Source organism: Oncorhynchus mykiss, chromosome 9 (genome assembly GCF_057628025.1).
Source record: "Oncorhynchus mykiss isolate SJ-2025 chromosome 9, ASM5762802v1, whole genome shotgun sequence".
NCBI classification, from domain to species: domain Eukaryota; kingdom Metazoa; phylum Chordata; class Actinopteri; order Salmoniformes; family Salmonidae; genus Oncorhynchus; species Oncorhynchus mykiss.
Window position 1 is genome coordinate 56,058,436 of NC_143030.1, and position 17,871 is coordinate 56,076,306.

General features: G+C 39.7%; 1 protein-coding gene across 2 annotated transcripts in view; it reads left to right on the top strand.

Annotated features, from left to right (window-relative positions):
• cntn3a.2 (contactin 3a, tandem duplicate 2) overlaps positions 1-17,871 on the top strand; it is a 71,783-nt gene that overhangs the window by 16,219 nt on the left and 37,693 nt on the right. For both annotated transcript variants that reach the window (XR_016483318.1, XM_021616097.3), the window contains exons 9-14: positions 476-612; positions 1,176-1,305; positions 1,452-1,602; positions 3,274-3,401; positions 7,143-7,312; positions 8,763-8,880. Coding sequence is in view for 1 of the 2 variants with exons in the window: in XM_021616097.3 (XP_021471772.3) it covers positions 476-612; positions 1,176-1,305; positions 1,452-1,602; positions 3,274-3,401; positions 7,143-7,312; positions 8,763-8,880 (834 nt within the window). In the remaining variant the exon portion in view is untranslated. The remainder of the gene's footprint in view (positions 1-475; positions 613-1,175; positions 1,306-1,451; positions 1,603-3,273; positions 3,402-7,142; positions 7,313-8,762; positions 8,881-17,871) is intronic.

Genomic DNA, 17,871 nt, shown 5'->3' on the forward strand with positions numbered 1-17,871 from the left:
ATCTTATGAGTAGGGGTGTTAACCCCGGTGTCCTGGCTAAAATTTACAATCTGGCCCTCATACCACCATGGCCAGCTAATCACCAACAGCTTTCCGTTGACTCATTCATCCCCTCCCCTCTCCCTTGCAATTCTTCACCATGTCGTTGTTGTAAAAGAGAATGTGTTCTCAGTCAACTTACTTAGTAAAATATGGGTTAAATAAATGTAATAAATAAATAATACAGTAGAGTTTTGTCTGTTTTGCAAAAAAAAAGTGTTTAGGATTTGCATTTAGTGTATAAACAATGAGAAATTACTAACTGTAAGAAAAGGTTATTGTTTTGGCCATGTGGATCCCAGTTTTGCTCACGTAGATCCCAGTTTCCTTAACAGTGTTCAAGCAGTCGAGAAAAACTGTAAGAGGACTTCCCCTTTAAAACCCTCTACTAATATGCAGTCAGTCATTGACATGGAGTATTTTTGATCTTTCATAGCCAAACCTCAGTGGATTCAGACCATGAGAGACACAGCCCTGGCCATAGAGGAGAGGCTTCACTGGGAGTGCAGGGCCAACGGGAAGCCCAAACCCTCCTACAACTGGCTGAAAAATGGTCAAGTGCTGATCACTGAGGTAAACCCCACCTTCCCACCATCTCTCATGAGTTCTTTGTCAGTCTTACAGAAAGGAAGGCGCTAGCACACTGAACATTTCACAATCGAATCCAACTTTTAGGAGTATAAGCAATATCCAGGCACCTTCCTTATATTGAAACATTGCTTTTGCACCTGTGACATGGGTGTGCATGGAGAGAGATATTGCGTGTGTGTGAGAGAAAGATAGCGTATCAGACTCTCGACAAGCTGCTCCATTTCAAGAGAACAGGCAAACACTCTCCATTATTCATAGCCCATGTTCAGGCTTCTGCGAATTGAGTTAATCTACTGTGAAAAGTACACGACAGCAAACCAAACTTAAGCCCCCAAAGAAGTGCATCTAGATGTTTCTAGCACATGCACTTTTCTACCACTTTGTTATTGTTTACATTAGCTGGATATTTTGTTTAATTTTACTACTTACCAAAATCCTCCTAATTGTTATTTTTACTGTGATAAGTGTGTTTTATTATATTATGTTCATATGACCTTAACATTTACTTGAAACTCCACATGCTACTTGTGTCTGTGTCTTGTCAGGAGAGGGTCTACGTTGACAATGGGGTCCTGTTGATCTCGTCTTTGAACCTGTCTGATGCCGGGATGTACCAGTGTGTGGCTGAGAATAAATACGGTGTCATCTATTTCAGCACTGAGCTCATGGTTTTAGGTATGGTGGCTTTTATCCATTTCTTAAACATTGTGTGACTGTCTAACAAATCCAAAAGATCATATTACTGTTCTTTGAAAGGTTAGAAGGATTCGATAATAATGGGGTCAATAATAATGTTTTTTACGTTTCCTGTGTCCCTTCAGCCTCTTCTCCAGACTTCACTGGTAACCTGCTCAGAGCCCTGCTTAAAGCCAAGGCCGGCACCATAGTGACTCTAGAGTGTAAGCCCCAAGCCTACCCCACCGCTAGCATCCTGTGGAAGAAAGGCAACCAACCCATCCATACCAATGACAGGTAACGTCTTACAGTACATTCTATATATGGTTCGATTCCCCCTTCTCCACCCATATTAGTGCTTCATATTACATTGATCAGACGATGATCTGTTCCTAACTTATTTTAGCCTTATTTAGACAGGTACAAGAAGATACTGATTTCTGCAAGATAGGATGTATTTCTCAATTGGTCATTTTTCTTTGGTAGTACATACAACCTCCGAAAAGATAGAGACCTTGTAGATTTTTTTTCAAGAAGGAAGAGCTTACATAAAAATAATCTCTACTTATATAATTTGAAATCATATCAAGAAAATATCTAAATGTCAATGACTTGCTATTAGTTTCATAACTGATTGTGTACACTAAAAATGTTTAAATAGAATGTTCAGAATAACAGACACAATTCAAGGTCAATGGGTTAGAATTTACCCACTGGGCACAGACATCAATTCATTGTCTATTCCACGTTGGTTCAATGTAATTTCATTGAAATGACGTGGAAACAAAATTGATTCAACCAGTGTTTAACTAGGGTGTAGATTTATTTCAAAGAATTTTAGGCACTGTTGCCCACTGGTGTTGATAGGGTTAAACACATGACAAGTTGAATGTAAACAGGGTCATGTTTATTTTTGTTTTCATTTTCCATTACAGAACATTTTAAAAAGTTTTCTGTTCAATGCCTTAATGAAAATGACCCAGTGTAGAGGACATGAGTCGGGCTTATGGTATCCCAATGAGGTAGCCCTGCCTGGGAGAATAGCAAAGCACCCTTTAACGGTTCAAACAGCCGACCAATCAGTCTGTTACCAGCGCTTAGCAAACTTTTTGTTCTCCCAAATACAATGTTATTTTACAGAAAACAAATTAACAACAGACTTTCAGCATGCTTATTTGAAAGGGAACTTAAACTGCTCGGCACTGACACAAATGACAGATGATTGGCTGAAACATGCATGTCTATCTCTTCTGGCTCAAAGTTGGGTAGAGAGTGACTGCATCACTATTGGTCTTTGTGCAAGATGTTGATGTGTTGAAAGTCGCGAACTGTCTGCTTAAACGGTTTGGACATTCATCTGTACCACACAAGATATGGAACCAGAGGCATTTTCACAGTCTTCAGGTCTAGCATAGAAGCTTGGAAACACACAGTATTAAATAGAGCCATAACAACATGGCTCTCTGCCACCCCAGATAACCCCAGATAACTCAAGCTAGCAATAAAATAAGATTTAAAAAAACAGATAAAAGAACACCATATGGCACAATGGGGACTTTGAATAGACACACAGACATTATGTATTTTGGACTGTATTTTGCATTGTATTATGTATTGTATTACGTAGTGATATGTGATGCGAGGTTGTCTCGCCTGGCTATCTTGAGATGAATGTGGGTCGCTCTGGATGGGAGCATCTGCTAAGTTACTAAATTGTGATGTACATGTAGTGTTTTGTATATTATGTATTTCATTTGTTGTGTTTTGATTTCTGTTTGGACCCCCATAAGAGTAGCCGCTGCCTCGGCAGCAGGTAATTGGGGATCCTAATAAACACTACTAATACTAGTGCCAGCCTCGGCCCCTGATGGAATTTCCTATTCGACTAACAGTTAAGACGGTTTCTCCCGTAGGAGACTGGGGTTCAGATTCTACCCGTTTCACCAGTTTCTCCATCTACCCCCACAGAATCACTCTCTCTCCAGGTGGAACTTTGAGAATCACTAATGTGACCAAGTATGATGCAGGCAGCTACACCTGCTTTGCCAGAAACCGATTTGGGACCTCCAGCACCACTGGAAGACTCCTCATCACAGGTAAGGTGTTGCATTGCACAGTAGTTTAGCCCTAACCAAACCTACACTCTGTCTAACTAAGGGTTACCAAAGGTAAGAGCTAAGCTAGCTCTTCTCTGATACTGAGCTCAGACTTGAGGGCAGAAAACATTACGAGATTCATGGTTTGCATCCCACAGTTTCTTTTTGTCATAGGAATTTCATTGCGTTGAGCTGTGTTCCCTACTGTAGAGTACACCCTACTGTACATTTTGCAGTAGGTATAATAATACATTGGACAGGTGTTCGTGAAACTACTTTATCTTTGTATACTTGGATGCAGCCAACCAATTGACTCGAACAAATGAAATGACCCTGAGCCGAAATAAAGTTGTAAAAGTATGCTTTTATTGCCAAAGTTAATTTAATAATTTTATTTTGAAGTGTATTTCTAGAGGAGGGGTTGTTGGTTGCTCATGCAACTATTAACCTCTTCAATTCTCTCTTTTGGCATTTTCTAAACGATGCATAATATTATATACTACCCTCAAAGTACATTTCGGATTCAAAGCTATAAGTCCTACAAACACATGCTTAGTACTGTTAGAAAGATAACTGTGACTACTTTTTTAGGTTTTAAATAAAATATGTCACCAATTAATGTTACAAAGGGATTAGTAAAATAAAATGGCACTCTAAGCATGCTATTTTGAAAGTGCAGGGCTTGTGCAACATACATTTTTGTCTCATAGGAATCTTTTGTCTTACAAGAATGATATACATAAATGAGGAGAAAGCTTTAGTTTCTATCTATCCATTGATGCAAATATATCCCCTGTCTGATGCCCAGTTCCTCCACTAGAGAGCAATAGGAGATCACATGACATCTCTTGGCCACTTGAAACCAGTTGTGTCTGGTTTGGGTAGTGAGTCACTGTTCCAAAATGGCTGAACAGATTTTCAAGCATGACATATTAAAATGACCATAGGAATCAGGCATTTCAAGTTATTGGGTCAGTGTTTTAAAAACACAGACAGGTGAGAAAACAAACTATTTTCCCATTCACTTTTCCTATTGTATATTAGTGAGATAGATCAACGGCGCATGTGGAGGATGCATACAAAGGAAATGTGGCTAGATAAGGAAATGCATTGCTGTATATTGATCAGGGTGTACCCTTTCCATGCATACTAAATGTTTTCATTTTTGGTGACTTGATCTGCATAGCATACTCTATGAATATGACTATAGCTCATGATTTATGGCCTTTGTGGGAGGTGGAGGTAATGACATTTCCAGCAGTACAATTTGAGTAAAATATCCAAAAAGACAAGGGCTGTAGCATTCAAATGTGTCAATTTTCAAACAAAAATAAGAGGGGGAGGTACTCCCCCCCCCCCCCCCCCCCACACACTCGCCGGGCCCTGTACAGGGCCAAAAGAATAACCCCTCAGTTTTAACAGTGGTAACTGTCGAATAATTTTTCTGCCAAACACTGCATTTATTTTTAAACCATACTATGGTATTTGCATTTTCCGAGGATTTATTCAGAGAATAGATATACGTATAGAGAATCACGAGACATCTTTTACATATCATTGTTCATGCTGAGGCTCCAAATACAATCCCTGCAATAGTGATACATTTATTATCCCTTCATTCTTTCTTTTGTGATTTAATTTAGCAAGATAGAGCAAGGTTGTAATTAATTGCCCTGACTTTTGAAGCGCAGCGGCCGCCGACAAACAATGGCTGTAGTGGTTGCAACTCAGTGTGCCCTTATTGTGTGGTCAGCAGGTGCTCTGTGTGTGTAAGCATGTGTGTCTGTGGGTTAACTCATCTCGTGGATAACAGTCCCACCACCTCGAAGTATAAATCACCTCTGCTTTTTTTTATCGGATTTATCTGGGTATTGTAATTGCTTTCAGGATTACCAAAGATTATTCCAGTCATGTCAGCAAACAGTATCAGCTCTTATTAGTAACAAGCCTGTTTAATAACCCTTTACTTAGCTAATCTGTTGTAATACTTCAATAATTCTGCCTGAATACTGTAAGATTTATTGCTTTACATAACCAGTCTGTTTATGACAGCAAGTGTAACATTTCCACTATCCATAATTACCTTGTTTCAGGGTTGAGTAGGTTACTTTCTAAATGTAATCCATTAGTTACTAGTTACTGTCAAATTGGAATCAGTAACATAACTTTTGGATTACCAAAACATTACTCAGTACCATATGATTACATTGTTACTTTTAGATTACTTTCCCCCATGGTAACATACAATTTTGTCTTCTTCTAATGCCTCCTAATTGAATTATTGCAGGAAAAATCAATGTAGCTGGCTGTAACAGTTGTCTTCTGTGGACGAAGGATCGGACCAAAGCGCAGCGTGCTTAGAGTTCAACATGTTTAATAAAGATCATAAACGTGAACACTACAAAACAACGACTGCCACAACCACAACAGTCCTATCTGGTGCATAGACAGAAGACAACCACCCACAAAATACCCAAAGGACATGGCTGCCTAAATATGGTTCCCAATCAGAGACAACGATAAGCACCTGCCTCTAATTGAGAACCAATCTAGGCAACCATAGATTTACATAAACACCTAGAAAGGAAACAGCCCCATAAACATACAAAACGCCTAGACAAGACAAACGCATACATCACCCATGTCACACCCTGACCTAACCAAAATAACAAGGAAAACAAAGAACACTAAGGTCAGGGTGTGACACTGGCCATATATGGATGTTACATTTTACTTTATTGGGTTGGTTATGTAACCCATTGCTAACCCATCGCTTTCTACTACTACATAATAATAATAATACAATGAAATGATATCTTTACATTAAAAACCAAAGTCAACTGTTTTTAATGTAGGCTGGGATCTGCACTATGTAGCTGTTGCAAGAGCGCATTTTTCACTGGCTGTCCACTGGTTTCAAAAACAATGATTGATAAGCAGTTTATACTTCTTGAATTCAACTATTATTGGATAACAAAAACACATTTAGATTTGTTAACAGACATCCACAACACCCACAATCCGTAAGACGCAAATAGCTAAATAAGAGAGCAGCATTGTGATTCACATCAATGAGCTACTTAGATATAATAAGTGATATCTGTATCGCTGTAGACTAAACCACTGCTGTCATCCTTACATCCAAGCGTTTATTCAAGTTGGATATTCTTTGGATGCCGACAGTAGTTGCACCATTGGAAGACAAAGCTTGGACTGTAGCCTACAAAATACTATTCCTGCTCTATTCCCGCGATCCATCAAACACATTTGGTGTGTCATCATAGTGGTCTCTGACATGTGGCCAGACTCGCTCAGGTGTAACTAACTTAAACTTTTTTTCAATGCTGATTTGAATGTCATTGAGAAAACAGAGAAGTGTCAATGATTTATTTTTCGCAAACATCCTTTCTGAATTTAAAAGAAATCCTTGAAGTAATTATTTAGTTTTGCAAAAGTATTTGTAATCTGATTACAATATTTTTGCTGTTAACGTAACGGATTACAGTTACCGTTTAAAAAAAAATCCCATACATGTAATGGATGACATGTAATCTGTTACTCCCCAACCATGCTTGTTATTGAACAAGATATAGACAAACAGAATAGCTTGACCGAATAGCATTTGATCATACATTGGAATTTTCAGTTTACTTCCTGAATTGACTGAAATGTAATTGACCCCATCCCTGGTGCTTTGTGCGTGGGCCTTTGTGCGTGGGATTGTTTGTACATTTTGGACAGATCCAACAAGAATTACTCAGGGGCCAGTGGACATGGAGATCATAGTGGGTGAGAGCATCGTGCTGCCCTGCCAGATCGCTTGTGACCCTGTCCTTGATGTCTTCTTCACCTGGGCTTTCAACGGACAGCTCATCACCAAGACAGACAGGCATTTTGAGCTAGTGGGAGGGGTGAGTGACCGACACACTTTCTTCTACACTATTTCTTTGAACATTTGGACATCTGGCATATCTTTCTCAATTCGGTCACATTTGTTCAACTCCAGGTTGTGGTGTCCCCTGATTTCCCCTATTTGTTTTTAGGGGAGACTTTGGCCCTGTTCAAATACTTTAAACGCACAGACTCTTCCTAACACATTGATTGCTGTAAGCAATGGCTCTATCACATACCTTTAACTTAACCAATCCAGCCATGCTGTCATTGTAAATCAGAATTAGTTCTCAATGGACTTGTCTGGTTAATATTTAAATACAAATCCAGCCATGTCAGATGAGTGATCCAATCAGATCCTTCAAGGAAGGAAGCAGGCATTCTTTAAAGTATTTTTTGAGCAGGGCCTTTGGCTAGTTGTAGCTCTGGATTGGTTACTGTGGTCAATAGCACATACCCATTATTGCGCAATATCCGTGCAAGCCAATTTGTGCTAGGTACACTGAAGCTTGAAAATTGAGAGACATGAGCTATACTTTCATGTAAATAAGAAAGTGGCACGTTCCCATTGGCTTCTGTCCAAATCTTCCGCATGCACGCGGGAGTTACAGGAAGTAATTAAAACACTTGTTGAGTCTCGATTTTCAAGCTTCTCAAGCACTTGCACGCACTGGCTCGCATGCAAATATCAAACTAGACATTGTCTATCTGTCTCATTAATTTGAAAAACTCAATAGCAGTCTTTGATAAGGCTTCAATCAATTGTTCCAATTGTATTTTGTCAATAGTAGCTCAACATGATTTATTAAGTTAGCCTGATCAAAACATATTAAACTTTCTACTGCATCTTTGGTTTCAAGTACATTTTACAGTGTCAGAGTTTTTCAACTTAACATGAATCTTTTGCCTCTGTTGTATCCTCTGAGGTTTTATATTTTGATGTTCAGCTGCAAAATGATCACTGATCAAGGTCTTGTAACAGATCTTCAACTGTATTGGATATCAGTGGGGTAAAAAGGCGTCATGCAGTGCCTGGACTACAACAAAAAAACTACTGGATGAAATGGAACACCCACACATTCTGAGAGATTATACATCCGGCATATGTGTGTGTGACTGACAATTTTCTTATCACTAATGAGATTCACTCCTCAAAAATTTCTATAATGTCCCCCAAGTCCAAAGAGATTATCAACTAACTTGCCCACTTCAAGGAATTAATTTCCATAATTAAACCAGATCAGCCTCGCCACTATCCCTCCGCCACAGCCAAAGGAAGGGATTCCACCTTTAATTTAGCATTCGCTGCTGGCAGTCGTCTTCAGAAATGAAAATCTACAGGGCCCTATTTTTTTTTTAAATTACAGTGGAGAAAACTGCCCGAAGACCCATAGACGTAGTAGGGGGTTACATTACAAATGCCCTTTACTTACCCAGGTTGTTTGGGATTTCTTATGATTGCCTTTGTAGAGAACAGCTGGGGATCTGATGATCAGAAACATCCAGTTGAATCATGCCGGGAAGTACATCTGCGTGGTGGACACAGACGTGGAGAGCCTTTCAGCAGTGGCCATATTGATTGTAAAAGGTAAGAAACCCTCCTTTTCGCAGAATTACCACTCACTAATTATAACTGGAGTCAGTTCCTGTAAACACAGAGGGAGTATGTTTGAAGGCCCATTTAGTAGCACCGTTTACAGGGGAATATAGTAGTTAGCTTAATTACAGACATAGAATAGCATCATATAATTGAGCTGTTGTTGCAAGGGGGAAACGTACAACTGACACACAGGAGGCATTCTTAACTATTGAGAGAGAGGCCCTTTAAGAACTACATTGTCACGTTCTGACCATCGTTCGTGTGTGTTTTCCTTGTTTTAGTGTTGGTCAGGACGTGAGCTGGGTGGGCATTCTATGTTGGATGTCTTGTTTGTCTATTTCTATGTCTGGCCTGATATGGTTCTCAATCAGAGGCAGGTGTTAGTCATTGTCTCTGATTGGGAACCATATTTAGGTAGCCTGGGTTTCACTGTGTGTTTGTGGGTGATTGTCCTTGTTGCTGTCTCTGTGTTTGTATGTGCACCAGTATAGGCTGTTAGGTTTTCGCGATACGTTTCTTGTTTTTGTATTGTTTGTTTTTTTCATCATTATTAAAGATGAATCAAGAATACCTCTACTTCACCCAAAGAAAACCGTTACATACATGACACATTTATATTCAATTAATGACAAGCATTTTGCCAATGTCAGCTTAGGTTGTACATTGAGTCGTCATCAATATTATCTTACTGAATTACATCACTTTTCTGTCACAATATCCAGTAGATGGCGGATCTGAAGGAAATAGAGTAGGCCTACCGGGCCTAAAGTGAGTTCTGTCCTGGAGCATCAATCGTCAATGTCATTTTGGGCTTACAACGTGCTCTTTGACAAAAATGTATTCTTAGGGTAACACACAAATGTATGTACAAATATATGTTGTACAATAGATAAATAAAGATCCATTTCAGTGTTACTGATACCTTTTAGTTCTGAAATGAAAAGGGACTTTTATTTAGAAAACTCCTTACTAATGATATTGAAAAACATTTTTATGAAGGTTGGTATGAATCATACTACAATACTCATAAATGTGTTTCATAAATGTGATGTGAATGTAAAATACCTAAATATGTCCATACAGTGTACTGTATTAAAAAGGGGACATTTTTTTATTCCCATTAGTGATGCCTAAAACAAAGCAAATCTAGTATGTTCTTTTTAATCTCAGACTATTTTAATGCCCCTGAGATTCTGACAGTATTCTCTCGGCCCTGCCAAGAATATATAATTAACGAGATAAAGAATTGATCCTTGATTGTAGGTTCCATTAATAGGTTTTAATGAGGGCGACACATCAAAGCTTCTCATTGGAAAGAGCTAATGAGTTTTACATAGATCGATATCGTACAAATTAAGCTGATGTTGACATTCTAAATATAATATATTTAGCATGTCTTTATTATAGAACATAGATTTACAGTACAGTGTTTAGGCTTTGAAGAACAAAGGTGGGTGTTGTTAAACAACATTAATACAATTACTGCACAATACGACACGACTCAAATTGTTAACGAGCGAATCACAACAACTTTTGACAGCTATTATACATTATTTGATTAAATATCAAGTCACGTTTGCAGTTCTTTATCATGTTTATGAAGTGTTGCACTGGCAAAATGCTCTAATAATTGAAATGTTGTTTTAGAATTCTGTTCAAATTCCAGCAAATGAGGAGTGTCAGTGGTCCTAGCATAGATATTATGAAATATCTATTTAATTCTGTGGTTCTTACTCTCATTGTTTGCTGGTGGTCTATGTATTAGCTTTGGCGAACTGACACCTTCATTACAACAGGAAACAGCAGATGAGCTTTAAACATCAGCCCCTCCAATTGGTTGGATAATAAAACTAAATAATTAAAACAGGGGTTCTCGAAGGCTACAGAGATGGTTTTCATTTTCACCTTTTAATGTAGCCCTGTGACTACTACAGTACTGTTGATGAGTGAGAAGAGGATAATTAGAGGGGAAAAATGTATACGCCTGAAGTGGCTTCCTATTCCTTATTAATAGTGTTTTTTCCATTACAGCACATAGTGAGCTTTGGGCAAGAGACATATCTTTCTCTGTATTTTGGCTCTGGCCAATACAAGATAATATACAATAATATACAGTGCCTTCAGGCAGAAGTCACACCCCTTTTTCTCACATTTTGTTGTGTTACAGCCTGAACACACAATAACCCATAATGTCAAAGTGGAATTATGTTTTTCAAAATGTTTACAAATTAATGAACAATGAAAAGCTGAAATGCCTTGAGTCAAGTATTCCACCCCTTTGTTATGGTCAGCCTAAATAAGTTCAGGAGTAAATGTTGCTTAACAATCACATCATATTGGAATGAACGTTATTTACAATAAGGGTTACATGGAGAAAATCGGACCTCTCTGAAATGAAAATGGATGGCCCTCCTTTCAGCAAAATATATTTTACCTTAACCATCCCTAAATGGTTGAAAAAAAACAACAACAAGTAACCCTACCCTATACCCAAAATAATGAATAAAACAAAGAAAACGTGTCTACCATCTACCCCCACTTCTTGGACTTGCCAGAGCCTAATATGTGCAGTTTTAGAAACTGTTCCTCATCTTTTAAGCATTACATAGCAATGCGTGAATTTAGGGCACAGAGCCAGGGCTGCGGGCCAGAAGGTTGTGGGTTCGCAGACAACATGGGGTGTAAGATCTCCTTTATAACAAAAACATTGCATTGTATTTGCAGGTCGGCCTTTTATAAACATTTCATGCAATTCAACATCATTTCACATATTAGCGGAGTCGTTTTTTAATACCACACAAATTACCAAAATTACAGGCTAAGAATTGACAGAGAGATGTGTTCATCTTATCATATTTCTCCAATGCCAAATCAGTGTGTCTTGTTTGTAAAGAAACTGTCTCAAGTTTACAAATAATTGAATCTGAGATGTCGTTAGGAATCTGAGCATGGTATTTTCAAAAGTTATGCCTACCTTTCCACCACAGACAGAGTAGGCCTACCGGCAGAGAAAAATGTAAGCTTTATCTTCTGGCTACTTCTTCAGTGGCTTAACCCAACGAGAGATGATCAGAAGTGTTTCCCTAAAAATTGTCTGGGTTTAAACATCTATTGTACAGAAAGGGAATAGCTTAATCAATTGATAGTGACCGAATTAGATTACTTCCCAAGCAAAGCCAGCCTCTGAATATCAAAGAAACAAAACAATTATATCCCCATATGCATCGGAGTGATGTCTTTCCCGGGTATTTTACGGCTGGTTTCTTTACGGCCCTTCCCTGACATGGAGGTAGGCTATTTAAAGTAGTGGGTGGAGGAATTGACCGACAAATCTATTGGTTATAGCAGCCTGTAGCCTAATTTCGTTTGTCAAACAGGTAGGTTTACCTCTTATTTCTTAAATAGGAAGAAATAGGCTCCTACCACAAAGCCCTCTTGTTGTTAGTAAAGTCTAAATAAAATAAAGGTGGGTTGAAATGAATTATGCCTACTCAAATTTGTTTTCTTTCAGCATCATGAGCTGTCCATTTCCGATTGTGCCACTGCTTCTGCTACAAGTTTCAGCACCACTATGTAAATGACTCCAATCTGGCTTATTGTGAGGTCAATAACTCTGATAAATACATCACGGCCAAGAAACATAATGTTTTTAATAAAAATCTATTATAGTAGTAGCAAGCTATCAAAGTTGACCTCTGGCCCTCCTCATCTTTGCACTCTCTTTCTAAAACTGAATAGAACATAGACTATAGGCTAGTCCACACATTTTTGGGACTAGGCCTAATCAACAACAAAAAAATCAAAAGAAACCTTTGGCACTCCTCCTAAACTGTCACGAGAGCTCTACACAGCACAGCTATTGGTTAAGCAGCACACACAAAAGTATTTGATCAGAAAGAGCAGAGCAGGCCAGGGCTCAGGGTTGGAATATCCATTGCGCTGTGTAATGCAGCCTTGTTTTATCAAACTAAATCAAACTTTATTTGTCACATGCGCCGAATACAATAGGTACCGTGAACCTTACAACCTTACCGGGTAAAGTAGATAATAAACAGCAAGTAGCAGCAATGTAAATAGTCCTGGAGAAACTCTCGACTCGCTCCACTACAGCCCAGTCGATGTTAATGGGGGCATGTTCGGCCCGCCTTTTTCTGTAGTCCACGATCAGCTCGGTATGCGAATTGGAGTGGGTCTAGGGTATCTGGGATGATGCTGTTGATGTGAGCCATGAGCGGCCTTTCAACTCACTTCATGGTAGTCATTTAGGCAGGTTACCTTCGCTTCCTTAGGCACAGGGACTATGGTGGTCTGCTTGAAACATGTAGGTATTACAGACTCGGTCAGGGACAGGTTGAAAATGTCAGGTAAGACTCTTGCCAGTTGGTCGGTGCATGCTTTGAGTACACGTCCTGGTAATCCGTCTGGCCCGCGGCTTTGTGAATGAGCTCGTCTGGTAGGCTCACGTGACTGGGCAGCTCACGGCTGTGTTTCCCTTTGTAGTCCATAATAGTTTTCAAGCCCTGCCACATCCGACGAGTGTCAGAGCCATTGTAGTAGGATTCAATCTTAATCCTGTATTGACTCTTTGCCTGTTTGATGGTTCGTCAGAGGGTATAGCAGGATTTCTTACAAGTGTCCGGATTAGTGTCCCGCTCCTTGAAAGCAGCAGCTCTAACCTTTAGCACGATGCGGATGTTGCCTGTAATACATGGCTTCGGGTTTTGATATGTACGTACGGCCACTGTAGGGACGACGTCGTTGATGCAGTTATTAATGAAGCCGATGACTGAGGTGGTATACTCCTCAATGCCATTAGATGAATTCCGGAACATATTCCAGTCTGTGCTAGCAAAACAGTCCTATAGCGTAGCATCCAGGTCATCTGACCATTTATTGAGCGAGTCACTGGTACTTCCTCCTTTAGTTTTTGCTTGTAAGCAGGAATCAGGAGGATAGAATTATGTTCAGATTTGCCAAATGGAGTGCGGGGGAGAGCTTTGTATGCATCTCTGTGTGTGGAGTAAAGGTGTTCAATAGTGATGTGCTGGTAGAAATTAGGTAAAATGGATTTAAGTTTGCCTGCATTAAAGTCCCCGGCCACTAGGAGCGCCGCTTCTGGATGAGCATTTTCTTGTTTGCTTTTGGCCTTAAACAGCTGGTTGAGTGCCGTCTTAGTGCCAGCATCGGTTTGTGGTTGTAAACAGACGGCTATGAATAATATAGATGAGTACCCTCTTGGTAAATAGTGTGGTCTACAGCTTATCATAAGGTACTCTACCTCAGGCGAGCAATACCTTGAGACTTCTTTAATACTAGACATCAAGCACCAGCTGTTATTGACAAATAGACACATACCCCCGCCCTCGTCTAACCAGACGTTGCTTCTCTGTCCTGCCGATGCATGGAAAATTCTGCCAGCTCTATATTATCTGTGTCGTCGTTCAGCCACGACTCGGTGAAAAATAAGATATTACAGTTTTTAATGTCCCCATGGTAGGATAGTCTTGATCGTATATCATCCATTTTGTTTTCCAATGATTGCACGTTGGCCAATATAACGGATCATAGTGGAGTTTTACTCACTCTCCCACGAATTCTCAGAAGGCAGCCCGACCTCCGTCCCCTTTTTCTCAGTTTTTTCTTCACGCAATTGACGGGGATTTGGGCCCGTTCCCTAGAAAGCAGTATATCCTTTGCATCAGATTCGTTTAAAAAAAAAACATCTTTCTAGTTCGAGGTGTGTTATTGCTGTTCTGATGTTCAGAAGTTATTTTCGGTCATAAGAGACGGTTACAGCAACATTATGTACAAAAAAATAATAATTTTAAGTTAGAAACAACGCGGGTTAGGGTTAGGAGCCCGTAAGACAGCAGGCATCCCCTCTGGCGCCATTCTACCTATTTACACCATCCCAGCAGCTATCTTAGAAATACTGTATAACTTTGCTCTGTGCTTCTCCCATCATGCACATCGAAACCTATACGCTGTTGATAATTTGATTGAGACCACACTAAATAGCCTATAGATTTATTTATTTGTATTTAATTTTTTTATTTCACCTTTATTTAGCCAGGTAGGCAAGTTGAGAACAAGTTCTCATTAATAACTGCGACCTGGCCAAGAATAAAGCAAAGCAGTTCGTCACAAACAACAACACAGAGTTACACATAGAATAAACAAAACATACAGTCAATACAGTTGAAGAACATCTATATATAGTGTGTGTAAAAGAGGTAAGAAAAGGGAGGTAAGGCAATAAATAGGCCATGGTGGCGAATTAATTACAATATACCAATTAGACACTAGAGTGATTGACGTGCAGAAGATGAGTGTGCAAGTAGAAATGCAGGGGTGCAAAGGAGCAAGATAAATAAATAAATACAGTATGGGGATGAGGCAGTTGGATGGGCTATTTACAGATGGGCTATGTACAGGTGCAGTGATCTGTGAGCTGCTCAGACAGCTGGTGCTTAAAGCTAGTGAGGGAGGTAAGAGTCTCCAGCTTCAGTGATTTTTGCAATTCATTCCAGTCATTGGCAGCAGAGAACTGGAAGGAAAGGCTGCCAAAGGAGGAATTGGCTTTGGGGGTGACTAGAGAGATATACCTGCTGGAGCACGTGCTACGGGTGGGTTCTGCTATGGTGACCAGTGAGCTGAGATAAGGTGGGGCCTTACCTATCAGAGCCTTGTAGATGACCTGAAGCCAGTGTGTTTAGCGACGAGTATGATGCGAGGGCCAGCCAACGAGAGCGTACAGGTCGCAGTGGTGGGTGGTATATGGGGCTTTGGTGACAAAACGGATGGCACTGTGATAGACTGCATCCAATTAGTTGAGTAGAGTGTTGGGGGCTGTTTTGTAAATTACATTGCCGAAGTCGAGAATCGGTAGGATGGTCAGTTTTACGAGGGAATGTTTGGCAGCATGAATGCAGGATGCTTTTTTGCGAAATATGAAGCCGATTCTAGATTTAATTTTGGATTGGAGATGCTTAATGTGAGTCTGGAAGGAGAGTTTACAGTCTAACCAGACACCTATGTATTTGTAGTTGTCCACATATTCTAAGTCAGAGCCGTCCAGAGTAGTGATGCTGGGTGGGCGGGCAGGTGTGGGCAGCGATCGGTTGAAGAGCATGTATTTGGTTTTACTTGCATTTAAGAGCATTTGGAGGCCACGGAAGGAGTGTTGTATGGCATTGAAGCTCGTCTGGAGGTTAGTTAACACAGTGTCCAAAGAAGTGCCAGAAGTATACAGAATGGTGTCGTCTGTGTGTGTGATATTGCGCGCCCAGCTGAGAATCAGAGATGAGGGCACACATCGATATACAGTATAGCCTAATAAGCAACTAATTCTAAAACCCTGAGAAATATTTACATTTCATCAATTACAAATGACATAACACTCCCCTTGACTAGATATAAAAAAATACTAAACCCTCCCCTTCACTGAAATTAAAAAAGCATGACCCTCCCCCATTTTCATTCAGGTAACCAACTATACATTTTCATCCATTTGTAAGTTGCATCGACTCACTCTGTGTGCAATAATAGTGTTGTTTTTTTATCACATCTCATCTCTGTACACCACACATACAGTCTCTATTTCCCGAATCGACTCTTCAGATATTTTCATATCTTATCGAGTACAGTCTTGTATTTGTGTATTATTATTACCTCTCCAGTTCTCATTACTGAACATCACAAACCCTTGGATATCTGCACGAACCCTAGCCTCCATAATGAATCAGTGATATACAAATTGGATTAATTGTTTATTTACTAACTAACTAATCAAGTCACAGAATTACATAAACAAACAATATGGTTATTGGTTACTAACACAGTGCATTGATAAGTCCCTAGTGGGCTAAACCAGTATGACGGCTTGGTAGACAATGGAAAGGGGTGGGGACAGTTCAAAAGTGGGAAAGATAAAATGGATCCACTACACACATTTGATAATTATATTAATTGAAATGTATGTATTTACGCCTGTATGCCATTGTTGCCTTCTCTGTTGGAATCGCCGACCCGTCTGCTGGAGAGTCAGTTCATCAGAGAGTCTCTGGTTAACTTCCCCAGAAGTCACAATGTCTTTCATAGTTGTCGCTTTCTCAGCGGCTCTGGATAGTGTCTGTTGTAATGGATACGTCAGGCTTACAGATGGTCGTTGCATGGAATAGATGCTTCCGCGGTTGTTGGTTTTCTCGCGCTAGATTTACATAATTTGCAGCTGCAGACTAGTAATTCTACGTCTAGGATTTGCTCTTATTCTGTAGTGATCGATAGTCTCAGAGTTGAACCATTTCCAGCCATGTAGCCAACACCACACACTGTCTGGTCTCCTGGGCCTGTTATCTTTTCAAAAGTATTCTTATACTTATTCATTAGGGGTGAAACAGTTCACAAAACTCACTGTTGGGTATGATACGGTACAGTGGCGTCACGGTTTGGTACGGTTTCGATACATCGACAAAATAAATGCCTGAGAAATATGTAATTTGTATTTAGATTTTCCATTTATTATAATAGTAAACATGGGTAGCTTTAATTCCCAGGGGCATATGGAAACAAAGGGACAACAAAAAACAACAGTGCCTAGTAATTTAAAACAGAACTTCAACAAGAGTGCATAGTCCAATTAAGAAGATTAGTCTATCCAAATTATCTGCAGTGAGCACAGATCGGCTTGCTGTGACAATGTCAGCCGCTGTGGAGAATACCATCTCGCTAGGGACAGAGGTCCCAGGCACAGCCAGGTAGCACCTTGCTAACATGGCAACATGAGGGTATATTAACTCTTTGGTCTTCCACCATGTACAGTTGAAGTTGGAAGTTTACATACACCTTTGCCAAATACATTTAAACTCAGTTTTTCACAATTCCTGACATTTAATCCTGGTAAAAAATTCCCTGTTTTAGGTCAGTTAGGATCACCACATTATTTTAAGAATGTGAAATGCCAGAATAATAGTAGAGAGA